Source organism: Tupaia chinensis, unplaced genomic scaffold (genome assembly GCF_000334495.1).
Source record: "Tupaia chinensis unplaced genomic scaffold, TupChi_1.0 Scaffold000415_1, whole genome shotgun sequence".
Classification (NCBI taxonomy): Eukaryota; Metazoa; Chordata; class Mammalia; order Scandentia; family Tupaiidae; genus Tupaia; species Tupaia belangeri.
In genome coordinates this window covers 3,097,895-3,114,753 of record NW_006159920.1, presented here as the reverse complement: position 1 = coordinate 3,114,753, position 16,859 = coordinate 3,097,895, and the positions used below count along the sequence as shown (strand labels likewise).

Sequence of the window (16,859 nt, the reverse complement as noted above, 5' to 3'; positions counted from 1 at the left end):
CAACTGAACCCCTCTGGATTTATTTTCTGGACCCACATAAAACCCTGATGTCATGGGTGCAATAAGCAGGAACTGCCGAACAGGGCCTACCCTGTTCCCGTCTTTCCCTTCCTCTTGGTAGAGTCCGCGGCTCTGAGAAGTTACCTGTAGGAGATTGAGTGTGAGACCACATCTGTTCAGGCTTATCCCAGTGTGGCCCACGGGGAGGGCCAGCATCATTAGCTGCGAAGGTGCAGGTGAGGTCTGCTCACCCGTTTGCACATGGTGCCCTCCCACACGATGACCTGTGTTCTGTTTTTACCTTTCTTGCCCCTGGCATCTGGGCATGCTCAGCTCACTGCTTTAAAACATCCTCCCCTGACCCTGGGTTTTTCTGGTTCCATCCCCTATTTCACCTCCCCTTCACTCCTGGTGGTCGTTTCTCCTCCCATCCCTCAGCTCTCTGCAGTCCGCTGCTGCCCGGCATCCTGGTGAACAGACTGGCTGAGTGCCCCCCACCGGCTCCACAGTGACCCTGTCTGCAGCCAGCATGATCTAGACAGCCCTGTGCTGCCCCCTTCAGGGACGTCCTCTGCCTTTGCAGCTCTCCTCCCCAGCAGGCCACCAAATGCTCAGAGCCCCCCAGCCCAAGCTACAAATCAGACCAGGACACGTTACCAGTGAAAGTGTTTAATAGTTAAATTACTTAAATAGGCTTTTCAATTTCCATGGGAAATCATAATCGTATTCGTTTTTGCAAGAGCAGGAATAAAAAGAGTGCACACCCCTTAGAGGGAACGAAGAGCTAGCACTGCACGCTGTCACCAGTCACTGCTGGGGTGGAGGGCCCCCAGGAGGCCAGGGTGGCCCTGACCGACAGGGGGAACACATGTGGAACTCAGCACACACACACTTTACTCAGGTAGAAGCAAAACAGAAACCCGACACCACTGGCAGCGAGGTGGAAGGGCGGGACCGAACAACAGTGGGAGAAAGCAAGCCCTGCAGTGGCCAGGGCAGGGGGGGCGGTGCGGAACTCAGGAGGGAGCAGAAGCAGGGACACGCAGGCCTGGCAGTTTCAGGGCGGCCCGCTCTGCTTCTCAGGTCTGTGCTGGGGGAATCAGGGCGTGGGTGGGAGGGTGGTGCCCGTGGGCATCGAGGTACCACATGGCGGCCACACGTCGCTGCTGCCCACCTCCTTCAAGCTCGTGGCGGAGGCAAGAATAGTTCTGCCCTGAGAAGCAAAGAAAAGATCTGGCCACAGCCCTAAGAGTTCTGTCTGAATCTCTGTGGTAGTAAATCATTTTCTAAATGCCTCCCTCGTAGGTTATAAAAAAAAAAAAAAAAAAGCTTTTTCTGGTATATTTAACTGCTACCTCCCCCCAAAACACAAACCAGGCAAAACAGTATTCCTGCTAGCTTGTTCCTGTGGACTCTGAAGCTGAGCTGTACCCAGCCCTCTATCTGGTTCGCAAGGAGAAGGCAAGGCCTTTCCTGCTCCCCAAGCCTGAGGGCCACCCACTGCACCGCCAGGTCTGAGGGATCCGCTCTAGGGAGAGTCACCTGTACCTCGGCCAGCTGAGTAGCAGGCAGGCTAAGCTTCCTCGTGCCCCCAGGAGCCTGCGGGGGGTGGGGGGGGCAGCCCTCTGCCGGCAGTGACATCAGACATCCTACAAGTGGAGCGTTGACAGTGGCCACACTGCCTGTCACAGGCTGCGGCTGCTTCCCCTGGTTCTACCTCCACGTGCTATGCAAAGATGAGACTTGTTCTTACTGCTCAGTTTGCATTTTACTCAGGGGAAGTGGTGCATGCGTGTATCAGAGGGAGATGGGGTAACACGTCCATGCACTTCCTCAGCCCGAACACACGGTATCCCACGGATGTGCCACTGCGCCGCTCAAACCCGGGTAAGCCCGAACTGCCAGATCTGGGATGAGGGAAACGCATCCTGCATGACACCAGTTCCACAGCATGAATGCAGGCACACACGCCAGCACACACACCAACTCGCACAGTACAGACGCACGAACGCCCCGCCGGGTCCGGCTGTTTCCTAATACAGAGAATTTACAAAATATAGAATTTGGTATATCTGTTAGATCTCCAAGGTTTTCCATAATACAAAATAAAAAATACAAAAAAGACAAGTTGGGATACCCGCCCTCCCTCCCCAGTGGCATCTTCATTTGCTTGTGTCTCTTACACGCATACAACTAGCATAGTCTAAAGAAGGGCACAGAAACTTGTTTTATTTAATAAATATTTTCTCTTTCTCAGAACCACCCCTCCTTGCTGGGTGTCCTCTGCCTCCCCCTCGTAAGTAGTTCTGTTTCCTTCACAGGGCACTCTGTCTGTGGTGGAGGAGCGGGCAAGGACCACAGTGAAGGCCACGGGCCCTCCAAAGCTGGCTCTCCTGCCCGAACGCTGCTCCGTGAGCAGAGTTGTGGCCTCTGTCTGAAATTAAAGGCTCACAGAGAAGCAGATCCCTAGGGGCCCGTGGGTTCCCCAGGCCAGAGTCAAGCCCGCCTACCCACCCATGTGAGGCCAAAACATCCTCCTCGGCCCTGCCCTTGTGCACTGGGTCGCGCCTCGTCGATCAGCTCCGGCAGCTCCTGTCACCCACTCAGCAGCACCTGTTAGAAAACTCAAGCTTCAGATCGAGTCTAGCAGAGTCTTCTACAGAGGAAACATCTTTGGTCAGCTTGGTGCTCGCAGGACGCTGGCACCCTGGGGCCTGGGACGGAGGCCACTGCCCACCAGCAAAGGCAGAAGCTGCTTCTGGAGTCAAAGTGAAAAATCTCCCCCAGCACAACCATGTGGCTGGAGCGCAGGCTTCCCACCTGCCCACTCGGCGCACAAAGAAGCCGTTTCCATTCCTCTGGAGGCCAGGCTGCCTGGCACCACTGGCTGGCCGCTGCTAACTGAGCGGGGGCCCTCCATTGAGGAAGTAGGTCATCATCTCGCCCTTGCCCTTGACTTTGACCACGCCTCGGCACTCCAGCTGGTATGTGTTGGCAGCCAGCACCTGGTACATGTCCGTGGTGACCTGAGGAGGCAAAGGAGGAGAGGACATGCCAGCGATGAGCTCAGCCGTGAACGTGCTGCAGGGGCAAAACCTCTTCCGTCTGCAAAACCCTGCACTGTCTGGCACGGGGTGGGGCAGCCCTTCCCCTCTGGGCACCCTTGGGGGCTGATGGAAGGGCCCCTTAGGGGAGAGAATGATGACAGCTGTCACTCAGCACAGACTGCAGTCAGACACTGTGACGAGTCTCTCATGGGTGCTCTCTGCTACTCGGAGCATTCTCTGTGGTCCAGGACCTCGTCCTGCGCCCAGACAAGCCCAGGAGCTGACAGGAGGTGTTCAGGAATTTCCATAGCAGTCTAACATGGCTGCGTGAATACCCAAGCAAGTCACCAGGGCATTTTACTCAAGTATCACTCCGGGACAGATCAGAGAGGTTTTTTGTTTTGTTTTGTTTTGTTTTGTTTTAGGGAGATTTTTACTATAGGGTATGTGTGTTCCCTTGAGAGACAGAGACAGTGAAATAGCGAGAAATCATCCCCCAGAGGATAGCCACGCCACAATCCCTTCTCCGTTCTCTCAAGATTTTGGGCACGCACACACATACATCCAGTGTGGGTTTTTTTTTTTTTTTTTTTTAAAGGTTTTTGCTATAGGGTGTGTGTGTTCACCGGAAAGACAGAGAGACAGAAAGCGATAAATCACCCCCCAGGGGGGATGGCCACGCCACAATCCCTTCTCCTCCATTCCCCTCTGGAGATCTTGGGCACATACGCACATGTGCCCAGCGTGAGTTTAAGCCACCAGGTCCAGGACTCAAACTGCAGTCGACTATGAGGGAGTCTAGCGACATAGCCATTTTGCCAACTGCTGGTCCCTACAATGAGTTTTAAGCCAGCAGGTCCGGAACCTGAACCATGGTCAACTATGTGAGAACCCAGCAGCGTATGCCATCTGCTGCCCCCAGGTCAGAAAGATTTTTAGAAACTTTTTTGGGACAGCCCCATAGGCTAGTGGTTAAGGAAGCCAAATCCCACACAGCCAACCACAATTTGAGTTCCAGCCCTGGTGGCCTGAGCAACACACCGGGCTCGTGTATATGTGTGTCCAAAGTCCCGACAGGATGGAGAAATGGAGGAAAAGGGATTGTGGTGTGACTATGCTGGGAGATGTGTGCTCATCTCCTCTCTGTTCCCCGCCCCTCTTTGGTAAGTGCACGTGCCCTCAGGCAAAAACAAAAACAAAACAAAACCAACATCCAACAACAAAAACCACTGTTTTTCACCAGTTTGCGAACTGCTGTTTATCCACTCCCTCTTTCTGCGTACTACCTGCTGCTGTCCTCAGGCTCAGACATCTCAGTCGCCGGCCCGAGGTTATGTAGTTAATAAACGGCAGAGCCAGGATTCAGATCCAGATCTCATGCCTGCCTCTGCTTTAGCTTCTGGAACAAAGAGAACTCACTGTGGCTGCATCACCTCACGGCACTGCTGCTGGGTGACAGGTGTGGGAGTGGCCCGCAGCCAAGTGCCTGGCAAGATGAGCCAGGGGCCTCTTCTGAGCATGGCCTGAACCCCAGCCCAGCCACCTGCAGCACCACGGGCAAGTGTACCAGCCCAGCCTGCCTATCAGTGGCCAGGCAGAGGGGCTGCGTGAGCTGCTGAGAGGAGGCCCTGCTTAGCTGTCAGTGTGGGTCCCTGTGGGGAAGCCCTGTGCAGAGCGGAGTTGTGGGTCACTGTGGTGGTTGCCAACAGACTCCCTCACACTGTTCCTGGATGGGGTTAGAAACTCTGTAAATATGCACAGAGCCTTCAGAAAGTTCACAGGAAATATGTAGTAAGGGGGAAAATGACATGGAGGAGGGCATAAAAATAAACTTGAACTAAATTCCACATTTCCGTGAACTTTTTGAAGCCCTGCACACATGCCCCTCTCCCCCATCTCTCAAGACCGTAGTTCCTACCTTGCCATTCCTTCTGTCCTTTGTACAGGGGTGGAGGTGAGAAAAGGCTATCCAGGGTCAGCCAGGTGGCATAGTGATTAAGGGAGCTGGATCCCACATGGCTGACTGCACAGTTTGAGTCCCCGAACCAGCAGTTTGGAAAATATGCCAGGCATGTGTACATGCATGCCCAAAATCCCAAGAGGAGAATGGAGGAGGAATTCTGATGCAGCTATTCCCTACCCCCTGGGGGGCGATTTTTCACTTTCCCTTGTGCTTTCTGTCTCTTTCTCTCTGGTGAGCACATGTGTCCTATAGCAAAAACCTTAAAAAAAAAAAAAAAAAAAAAAAAAGCCCAGGCACCCCAGACAGCATCCCCAAGCTGGCCAGGCTGGGCTGGCCTGGCCAGGCCTATATTCGGGGTTAACCCCTTTGTTCAGAGGTCTTGCTGGGGGAGTTAGGCACATTTAAGCAGCACCCCTGTGGACAGAAGGCCTTACAGCAGCACCATGGGCATTTGGGAACACTAAGGCCAGGGCCCAACTCCCCTCGGCCTCGCAGGGAACCAGGGTGAATGCTGGCAACACTGCAGTCAGCTCAGGCCTCCTCCTAGTGGCCTGGGGCAGAAGGAATGGAGGCGGGCCTGAGCAGAGCACAGGGAATGGAGAGAGAAGGGAAGGTCTCTGGCCAGGCCCCTTTTTGGTGACCAGCAACCTTCCCTGGTTCTCCTGAACCAGGCTGGGCAAGCTGTGAGCACCAGTGGGTGGGACCCTGTGCCCTGCCCCCTGTGTGTGTCCTTCCCGAGTGCCTGCTTTGCGGGGGTGCTGGGACTTCCCACTAGGCACTCAGCTTGGCATGCACAGCCTGCTCCCCTACCACCCTGCGTCCTGTGCCCACTGGAGGGCTCTGTACAGGCCTGAAGCGCTGTCCAAGGTACTGAAGGCCTGAACCGAGCCTGTTCTCCAAGCTTCCAAGTCATGGTGCCAACCCCGCCCCACTCCCACCTCCACCCCCCGCCCCCAGCCTGGAATCTGGCTGCAGACTTCTGACTGGGAAGTGAGGGCGCTCTGCCCTGCGGCTTCTCGGCATCAGAGGGCCCCCTGGTGGTGGTGAGTGCTCCTGCACTTACCTGGATACGGTCGGGCACACCAGTGCTGTCCATGCGGCTGGCCACGTTCACGGTATTGCCCCAGATGTCGTACTGGGGCTTGCGGGCCCCAATCACCCCGGCCACCACAGGGCCGATGTTGAGCCCTACGGGGGACAATATCAGGTTAGACTAGCACTAGCTCCGCCTGCCCTTGAGGGCATCCTTCTTTAAGCACGCTGCAGCCTCTCCCTGACTCTCAGCCTACAAACACCCTGCCTCCTTCAGATCCGAGGCCCGCCTTAACCCCACAGTCCCCAAGTTCTCTGCCCCTCTCGAATGCTCACTAGTGCAAGACAACAGGCACTGGTTCAGTCGTCCACACCACCTGCCAGTGCTCAGCAAGTCCATCGCCATGACAGCCTCTCCGGGGCCTCCAGCGATCTGCATAACCCAATTGCCTTTTCTGAGTTGTCCCTCTCTCAGTGACATTTAACTGTTCACCATCAACTCAGACTCAGCGTACCAGAACGTGCCATTTCCCTCTTCCTCAGCTCTCTGCTCTGTTCCCTCCCACCCTTCTCACTCTCAGATCCTGGCTCCTAACCCATCTCCCCACCATGGTCTCTTTTTCCAGGTAATCCTGTCCTGGGCCTCTGAGCCAGAGGTGGAGTACTGCAGTGACCAGTGTCTGGTCACCACAGGGACTTCTCTCTCCCCCCAGCACTTCTGCTCTCGCCCGCCACCTTCCCAATCCCACCCAGAACGTTCCCGAGCAGCCCTGCCCCCGAGCCTTTGCAGGGCTGTTGTCCCACCGCATTTCTCCAGGCTAAATCATGCCCCGATGTATCTGACTCAGCTGGCATTCTCTGCACCTCTTCCATCTGTCACCACGTTCCAGGATGTCTCCCCTCTTACATCCCTTCTCTCCCACTGGTCCTTGAGCCCTATCTTCCCTGTGTGTAAAAGGCAGCACTGGAAACACCACAGAAGCTCTAAAATAGGCCCCATGGCCATGTACTCAGGCAGCAATGCCACCGATCCTCAAAAACTTCCCTCCAGGATTTTCCTCTTGTCCTGTCAAGCAGTGGACTGTCCACCTGTGACCAGGCTGTGAGCAGGGTGGCTCTATTTCTCACACCCAAGGCCATCAGGGCAAATGTCCCCGAGTCTGAAAAGATCAACCACACGGGGCTCCCAGCTGCCTGCCCAGCTACATATCACCTCTTGGGAGATTCGGCCACTCAGTCCCGAGTCTTGGTCCAATAAAGCAGCTGAGGCCATTTATAAAATATACACAAAAGAAAAACACTCACCAGTGTAAGTGAACAAGATGTGTGGAAGGAAAATAATGGCGGTGCTGCACAAAAGCAAGATTGCACCTTAGTCAGAGCAAGCCCCCGACCGGCTCTGCAGGGCTGGGCCTTATAGAAGCCGGTGCAAAAGGGAAAGCCGACCATGTCCACAGGCACTGAGCCCGCGGGAGAAAACCAGCCAGCGTGTTCCGGGAAAGCCCGATTCCTGACACTCGAGCCAGAGCGGAGTCTCCAGACCACAGTATTGGTTTTTAATAATCTAATATTTTGTCTTGATGTGCTAATTTTGAGAACTGAAATGCCAGTATTTTGATGGTGAATTACTGTTACGTGTTTTTATTTGAAATCTGAATCATTTATGGCTTGAGACATACCCAGGGAGTTGATAATGCACTAAATTCCGAAGAGAACAAAGGTCTGCTCTTTCAGAAAGCATTCTTCACCTCCAGGAACCCGGAGGAGCGCGATGGTAACGGCAAGCTTCCATCACAAAAGTAACCAGTGCTCCGTGAGACTGCCCTCGCTTGTAAGACACAGCCTAAGGACGAACTGCAGAAATAGCCCGGCTTTCTAGAACAAACTCAGAGCTGTGGTTCTGAAACCACTGTGTGTGGAGCAAGTGTACGAGAATGTGGATATATCTGGGTCTCACTGGGTGATTCTTTCAACTCTTCTATAGAGTTGAAACTTGTCAAATAAAAGGTAGGGGTGATAAATCAACAAAATCAAGTACAAGAGAAAGAAAAACAGCTACACATGGTTTGGGTTCAAAGATTTTTCTGAGCAAGTAAGTATAACCCTATGTTGAAACTGACCCAGAGTCACTGCTCGGAATCCCCAGTCCTCCTCTGCGGCAACCTGGTCGCTGCCTCCCGGACACCACGAGTGTCCTAAAGCCACATCGTTCCTTGTGTGAGAGACGCGGCACTAAAAGCAAAGCTCCCACAAAGCCACCAAGGCCGGGCACTGACAAAGGAGTCCAGGGAAGATACATGGACTTGCCTATCACCAGACCCTCACCTTTCCTCTCTCCAATGTGTGTGGGTCAGAGAAGCTCCACAGCCGCTGGAAGACTCCACTCACCACGTGGAACTCCACAATGAACATGAACTCATTTTGTTTTGTAAGATCACTCTTTTTTAAAAAGTTGAGATATTTCAGGGTGTTTCCATGGCCTGGTGGTTATGGGGCAGCTGGGGCCTACATGATCAATTGGTTTGAGTCCTGGACTGGCAGCTTGAGAAATACCCCAGGCACGTATGCATGCATGCCCAAAATCCTGCAGAAAGGGAGAGGTGGAGGAGAAGGGATTGTGGTGTGACCATCTTCCTTGGGGGGTGCTTTTTCTCTGTCCCACTCTCTGTCTCTGTTTCTCTCTAATGAGTGCACACAGCCTCTGGCAAAAATTAAAAAGTTGAAATATTTTGTGTCACTCTTACACGATTATTTTCTCTTTGTGTTTAGTTTTTAAAAATATTTCACTTTACCCATTTTGCTAACAATTTTGTAGAATGTAAACTTGCAAATTTGTTGATCTAAGATCTTTATATATTTGTATTGAAAAATATATCAAGTATTTGATTTTATTGCTTTTCATTTTTACTGAGTGAATTTGGAACACATTTTACCTTTTTATTTTTTTTTTTTAAGTTTTTGCCCTAGGGCATGTGTGCTTGCCACAGAGAGACAAAGAAGGGGGATCGTGAGAAATCGCCCCCCTCCCCCACAATCCCTTTCCTCCATTTTTCTCCTGGTATTTTGGGCATGTGTGCACATGTGTCTGGCGTGATTTTTAAGCCACCAGGTCCAGGACTCGAAACACAGTTGGCCATGTGGGACACTTAAATAAAACACTGCGGTTAGGTCAACATTACTTGCAGCGAATGTATTGTTATTTACCCATGCAGTGGCCACCTGGGGCCCTGAGCCCGCAGCATAAGGCACCTCCTACCAGGCCTCTGAGGCAGGCACAGCCCGGGGCTGGCCAGGCCTTCCCAATGCAGGAGTGAGGTGGGAACTCAAAAGAGGGTGACCTCTTGCCCGAATGCCAGCGCCCACAGCAGGCCCTGGCAGGTTCTGCTGAGTGACCAGTGCTCACGCCTCCCCCTGGGCAGGGCCACAGGTAAGAGTAGCCTCTGCCACTGGCATCTCGCCTCTGCTGCTGGGCCTCAATAGTGACCGTGCCAGGAAAGGAAAGCCCCTGTGAGCCCTCGGCCCCAGCTGCATCCCGGACTCGGTGCTCCCGGGCTCTGCTCACCGATCTTCATCTGGAAGTTGTTGAAGGAGTGCTCGTTGATGTACTTCATCTGGTCCATCAGCTTCATGGCAAAGTCGGCCAGAGCCTTGATGTGGGTCTTGCCCACCTTGTCGTAGGTGGAGTCGTTGAGGCCCGAGGCGGCCATGTAGGTGCTGCCAATGGTCTTGATCTTCTCCAGCTGCTTGAACCGATCCTCACTGATGATCTGGACAGGAAGAGGCCAAACCCAAGGTCACTGCCAAGTCTGGGCACTGAGGTTCACGGGAGGGACAGAGGACATCCAGGGAAGTGCAGCAGCACGGCCCTTCACACGTCCCCCCTGCCCGTGGTGGGTTTTGTCTTCCTCCGTGACTCGGTGTGAGGCCTTGCTACTCCTTGACAGGGTCGGCACCCACTGACAGTGACAGCGACCTGCCTGCTCACCCCACACCGAGATCCCCCAGGACAAAGTCACTGTCACCACTGGGTCTCTTGTCACCAACAGGGGCTAGATGGCCATTCCCCCTTCCTACCCGGGACACCTCCTCATCTTTGTCCCACGAGATGTCGTTTTCCTGCTTCTAGGCCCTATCAGAAGGCTTCCCAGACCCCTGTCAGCCGACTCCAGCTAGCCCACTGCCCAGGAGTGTCGTGGGCTTCCTCTGACAGCCCAGCGCCGTCTGCTCCATCATCCATCACCCCCTCCCCGGTACTCTGTACCTACATCCTGTGTTCCCGCACTTGCCCCCTCACACCCGTTACTTGGGTGGCCCCAGGGCAGAGACTGCACCCCTGGTGCCTACACAAACGAGGTGCTCAAGAGGATTTTGAGAAAGAAATGGAAAAACGTCTTGGCCCTGCCTGCCCCTTAGCCCGGGAGTCCTCCGACCTGTCTCTCTCACCCTGGGGCAGGCATCGCCCTCTGGAGGCCTGTGCAGCCCTAGACGCGGGAGAGGAAAAGTGGACGAGGGTCGGCAGGTGAGCTAGCTGGTCTGGCCCTCGAGGTTCACGTTCAAGCAGCTGGGCTGGAACCCCAGTTCTGCCACGCACTGCCAGTGACTTTGGGCACCTAAGGCCTGGGGCCTCAGCTTCCTCATCTGTCTGTGATACCGGGAGAAGGCCCGGCCACAGTGCCCAGGCCCCGGTACGCACCTCATCGAAGTCGGCGATGATCTCGTTGAGCAGCCGCAGGCACTCAACGCCCTCGTTGTTGGCCTCCAGCTCCACGTAGAACTCGGAGAAGTTGGCGATGGAGGCGAACATGACGGCCACGCACTCGCAGGACTGGTAGTACAGCTCGTCGTTGCGCCGCTCGCGGGCCAGGAAGTGGGCGGCCACGTCCTTGGGCAGGATGTTGTGCAGCAGGCGCCGGTTGTAGGCCTGCAGCTCCTCCATCTCCTCCTTCTCCTCCGTGGCCTGGGGACACAGGGGCAAGGCGGCCTACTGAGCCACAGCGTAAACGCCAGCGCGGCCCGGGGTCCACAGGGGCTGGTGTCTGTCCTCTCTCTGCTGCCCCGACTTCCAAGTTTTCTCTAAAGAACACCACTTTGACCATCAGGAAACAAGGACATTTATTAGCATCAGACTTTCCTGCCTGCCTCTTGGAAGGTGATGCACAGAGGGTGTTGATCTTGAGGACAGAAGCCCCGAACAGGTCCCGGAGGAGAGGCTGAAAGGCTCCTTCTGCCCAAGACCAGAACCAGGCTGCGGGGGAAAGGGACAGTCCTAAAGCCACGCCCGACATAGCACAACAGCTCTCCAGGGGCTCCCCTTCCACGTTCCTCTCCATACTGGAAAATGCGATCAAAAAAGCAGTTTGGCAAGGCAACTTCAACTGGCCCTGGGAAAAGGGGCCCAAGGCCCTGCCCGGTCTCCTGGTCCCCACAAGAGCAGACCTGCTGCAGAAGCTAGGAAGTGACTGGCTCCCCCAGGGGTTCCTGGGCTGGTGGAGCTCACAGTCACTCACCCTCCAGGAGAAGGGGACGGTGCAGAGACACGGGTTAGTGGCCCTCGGGGGTCAAAGCTGAGGCAGGCATACACCCAGGTGTGCAAGGAGCCAACTGATCAGAGTGTTGGGGGGCACAAGGGTACAGGGTGGGGTCTTCTGGCTTCCTCAACCTCGACGGCAGACAGAGCAGCCCTCTGACTAGGGTGACTGCTTTGGGAAAGCAGGCAGGGAAAAGACCGCTGGCTCAAAGACCTCGCACCCTGCTTGGGCCTGTGTAACCAAATGTAGACCCGTCTCTATCCCAACCTGGTCCGGGACTGCGACTCAGGCCCTGCCCCTCCCTGTGGGCGGTGGCTGTCTGGGGGAAGGAGCTGGCACACTTTCTAAGGATCTAGTCCCACTGGTCTAGGGGGAAGATCCTCTAAGGCAGCAACTCTGGGACCTCCAGGCGAAGGGCCAGAGGCTGCAGGGAGGCCGAGTGACAGGCTCACTCTTCTTGAGGCCTTTGCAACCCAAGTGAGTTGCTTAAGTCTTCCCTGGGGGCCACGGGGAGGTAGGGGCGTGTGAGCCCAGAAGTGGAGGGACACTGGCCCCAGGTCCCACAGAGCGCCATCAGTCCTCAGTAGCAAGCCAGCTCAGCGGGGACTTCCCCAAAGGAGAGGGGCTCGGTGAGGCAGGAGGAGCTGAGGAGTTGCAGTGCCTGCTGGACACTCACCCCCAGGTGGCTCCAGCCCGGGGCTCTACAAAGGGCCCTCTGCACAGAACACTTGCGGAGACCTCCCAGGGCATGGCCACTGCAGACCTCAGAGCTCCAGTCCGACCAGACCCCTGCACAGTACCCAGCAGAAGAGCGACCAGACGCCGTCTTCACTGATCACCAAAGAGAAGCTGAGGCCTCCGGCCCGAGCCTGAAGCCTTTCGTCTCGATGTTTATAAGAAGTGGAATGGAGGGGCTGAAGTGGTCTGGAGAAAGGGCTGGCCTCGGAGAGGTCGAAGGGCTGGGCCAGATCTGTCTGTGAGGGGCGTGACTGGAATCAGAGGTCTGAGGCAGTCTGCCCTTGACCACCTGCGGTCCAGCAGGTCCCTGGGGGCGGCACGGCAGCTGCTCACATGGGAGCACTCTGGCCTGGCTGGAGCAGCCTTTCCTTCAGGTGCAATCTTCAGGGCACAGGCACGCAGCCCAGGCAACTGAGGGCCAGCAGGATTTCAGCCCGCCTGAGCGCCCGGCACGGGCACATTTGTGTCCCTGAACACCCTACCGGCTCTGCTCGGCCGCCTGGCCAGGCTTCCTGCCCGCGGTCCAAGCTCCTCTGGAGGAGCCTCCAAGCCAGGTCTGGTCTGGTCTGCCCGTCCCCTCCCTCTGGCCAGGCTCCTGCCACCTCTACCTCTGTTCACCTCCTGCCGCCCCTCCCTCACCTCTGGCGTGGGATCATCACACGCCCCTGTCCCTGCCCCGGGCCCGTGAGGGAAGTGCTCGGTCAGTACTTGCCGACCTCAAGGCTGACCTCCCAGGCCAGCAGGCTCAGCACTCTCAAGAGAGGGTCTGTGTGGAACAACCTCCAGGGTTTTGCCTCTCGGCCTCAGAGAGCAAGGAGCAGCCTTCTGGACACGGACCAGTCAGTGGCTTGAGGCCTGAGCAGGAAGACTGAGGCCCAGACTGCCTGGCCCGGACCAGATCGTTCCCTCGGTCCCCCCTTGGTCACTCGCCCACACTGCATCCCCAATCCTGAGCCGCCAGCTCCAGTCCAAGGCCACCCACCTGCAGTTTCCAGAGGAAGTCGAGGCGGGCAGTGGACTCCACCTGCTGGGCATGCAGGTACAGGGCCAGCACAAAGACCGAGATGATGATGGGCGTCACCACCTTCAGCGCCACCTTGGTCGCATGCTCAGGGCTGCAGGGGAGAGGCAGACAGGCCTGAGACCTCCCTGGCACCTCGGGCAGGCTCTGAAGACCCTCGTGCGCACAGCTTTTACCTTCTCGCCTCTACAGCTTCCTCCCCTTCTCATCCCCCCACTTCTACTTTGCCTAAGGTATGCTTCCTCCAGGAAGTCTTCGTGGGCATTCTTGCAGCTCAGGCAGCCACTATGCCCCTCCCAATGCCTCACACCCCCCACCCCCCATCACTCAGGAGCTCTCCTTGGGTCACGCTAGGCTGGATTGGCTCTTCTAAAAGGCAACATGTACATCCCAGGTCCGTCCCAGTGACCAGGCCAGGAGCAGTGGGTGTACTAAAAGGAGAGTCAAGCAGGCCGGGCTGCCCTGTCTCTGGGCACATCTCTTAACTCCTCTGCACTCTCGTTCCCTCCTCTGTAGAGGGGTAACAATATCACCCCCATTTCAAGACTGGAAAGGATGAAAGAGACTGTACACAGAATGCTTGGTGCAGACTCGACAGCGGGAGGCACTCGCACCTGGCTGCGACTACGGTAATCACGCCTCCCTTAACGTTAGTACTACGTGCTCGCAGTAAGGGCAGCCATTCCAGGCCTGCAACTTTTTTTTTTTTTTTGGAGAGGTTTTCGCTATAGGGCATGTGCGCTCACCAGACAGACAGAGACAGAGAGACAGAAGACGAGAAATCACCTCCCAGGGGGGATGGCCATGCCGCAATCCCTTCTCCTCCATTCTCCTCTCAGGATCTTGGGCATGCATGCACACATGCCTGGCGTGAGTTTTAAGCCACCGGGTCCGGGACGCGAACCGCGGTTGACTACATAGGAGTCCAGCGACATAGCCATTACGCTAACTGCCGGTCCCCCAGGCCTGCTCCTTGTACCAGCAGCGCCCACACCCTGAATGCTGCAGAAGGACTCCCTGCCCAGGCCCAGCCCCTGACACAGGGCCTAACCGCACACACCCCTCACTCCTTTCCCTAGTCACCGATGTCTGTTCTCCTGTCTGGGATCCTCCTACTGGTTCCCAGGGAAGAGCCTGAGACTACATGCTTTGAAATGAAGCCCACAGAATGATATGATCCTGGCCACTGAGCCTGTCAATCATCTTGACGAGGTGGGGGTCAAAGTGAACAAGGGTATCTACCCCACCAGGACCCCAGCTACCCCCAGAGGAGAGAGACTCCTTGCCCTTCCAGCCTCCCCCTTCACTGCCCACCTGCCACCAAGACTCTCCCCTGGGCCGTGGCTGCCCTCTGCCTGCTCTGTACTGAGGGCAGGGAGCGGCCCTGTCAAAGGAGGCGCATCGACTCACCACTGGGAGGTCCCGTTGTTGTTGAAGTCTCTGCGAACAGAAGACAGGGAGATTGTTCAGGGCTGCACTTCCACCCGAGACAGCCTCCAGGCCCGTTCTGCACCCCCTCGCTCTGCTTCCCACCTCCCCTCAAGCCCTGCTCTGCTGGTCCACTAATGCTGCCCCTTTGCCCCTTCCTCCCGCACCCCTCTATATCCAAGGGCACTTTCAAGGTGAGAGGTGTGCAGAAAGCACAGGCCCAGGGTCACCTGGTCAGAAGCACAGATCACGAGGCTCCTACCAGGGACCCTGGGAGGCGCTCCCTCCCCACAGCTCCCGCCTGGGCAGCAAGCAGCCTGTCCCTCCCACCTGCCCTTCCCTGCCACCTAGCACCAGCTGCACCACACCCCTGGGGTGTAGCCGCTGGCCGTGTGTGGCCTCCGATGTGGCCAGTGCTGTGTGTGCAAAGTACACACTAGGTTCTGAAGAATTACTGTGGAAAAAAGGTGAAGTCTTTCATAAATAATTTTATATTGATTTCATATTAAAAAGGCCTTACTTGGGATATGTGGGCTAAATAAAATACTGTTAAAGCTAACTGCACTGTTGATCTTTTCAATACAGCCACTAGGACATTTTCAATTACGCATGTGGCTTGCATGATTCATCTACTGGACAGCGCTGCTCTGCAGCCAAACCAGGGCCTCCCAACCCAGAACCGACCTCCATTCTCGGCTGCCAGCTTCAGCAGTGGGAGAGGAGGCTGGAGCAGGATGGAAAAAAGGGGAAGTTCCCGGGCCCAGCCCTGATCCTCAGGTAGAAAGGCACCAGCCCTCGCCCGCCCCTCCCAGGACTGCGGCCTGCACTGTTCCGGTAGACCGATGTCTTCCCAGCACCTTCCCACAGCCCCATGGCAACGCCCACACCTTCCTGAATGCCACTTAGATCCTTCATCACTCCTCCATTTTCTCAGATGGCAGTCCCTTCATGAAAAAGGGAGTCCCTTCATGAAAAAGGGACGTCTCCATGATAGTGCATTCGCTGCCCAGCTCAGTGTCCGGCACACAGCAGGCCCTCTATAAACCTTTTTATATGAACGGATGAGTGAAAGAACAAATGGATGAACAGGTCCCTTTGTCTAAATCCGAGGAAGTGCAGTTTCTCAGGAGACACAGGCCTGTCACATGCGTTTGCGCTGCTCGGCGTATGCGTGCAGGGGTGGAAGTGGGGACAGAGGGTGCCTGGAATCAGCCACTTTACATACACGGTGCCATTCGCATCCCACTGGGAAACAGGCTCAGGACAACAACCAAACGTGTGCCTGAGGCTGATTCACACCCGATTCGACCCTCAGCCAGGGCTCCTTTCCCTTAGCTGACACCTAGCACTGGGCGGCCAGGCTGATACGGAGCCAACCTCACACCCGCCATCTCTGGGCCGTGAGCCCTAAGCTCTGCCCTCCTGACCGGGAGCCTTGAGCAGTGCACAAACTACCCTGCCTCGTGGAGGGCCTGCTGACCACTCAGTTGCCGAGAGTGAAAAGGGGTGACGTGCATCCAGGTGCACAGCCAGTGGCACCCCGCAGACCCGCTATCCTGATCTGCCCAGCCTTGACCCTCAGGCCTGAGGAGCCAGTCACCTGGAGTTAGGTGACAGCACCCCTCAGGCCAGCACTGAGGCCGAGGGCCCCGGATGCTACCCCCACCACCCTGTGGTGCTCTGTCCAGGTGCTCAGGGCTGGAAGGCACTAGATGCTCCTTCCAGGTTCCCGGCGGAACGAGGACTCCGCCTCCTGCTCTTCAGGTCTTCCTACAACGCCCCAGATACAGTGAGGGTCAGTGAGAGGCTCCACGTACATGGCATTGGCGGTGACCAGCAGGTCGGCGTTATCGAAGAGCGTGACGCCGGGCACTTCAACGACTAGCACGTAAATGAGCTCGATGGCCAGCATGAGCACCAGCTTCCCGATGCAGCTGATCTGCAGGAACACGGAGCAGGCCAGCAGGCTGAGCAGCACGCTGTAGGTGAAGTACTGCGGAGGACAGGACAGCAGCATCAGCCCGCCCCGCCCCGGCGCCCTCAGCCCGGGCCTAGCCACTCCCTCCCCTCCCCCCCCTGCCTGGCCTACCTGCCCCCACCCC

The 16,859-nt window shown here is 56.3% G+C and overlaps 1 protein-coding gene across 1 annotated transcript in view; it reads right to left on the bottom strand.

Annotated features, from left to right (window-relative positions):
• Positions 1-641: 641 nt before the first annotated feature.
• ADCY5 (adenylate cyclase 5) overlaps positions 642-16,859 on the bottom strand; it is a gene marked incomplete at its 5' end in the record, with an annotated part of 173,459 nt that continues 157,241 nt past the window's right edge. The window contains 7 exons of the mRNA XM_027774223.1: positions 642-3,026; positions 6,074-6,198; positions 9,605-9,809; positions 10,736-10,999; positions 13,291-13,423; positions 14,740-14,769; positions 16,575-16,750. Of these exons, the coding sequence (XP_027630024.1) occupies positions 2,898-3,026; positions 6,074-6,198; positions 9,605-9,809; positions 10,736-10,999; positions 13,291-13,423; positions 14,740-14,769; positions 16,575-16,750 (1,062 nt within the window). The remainder of the gene's footprint in view (positions 3,027-6,073; positions 6,199-9,604; positions 9,810-10,735; positions 11,000-13,290; positions 13,424-14,739; positions 14,770-16,574; positions 16,751-16,859) is intronic.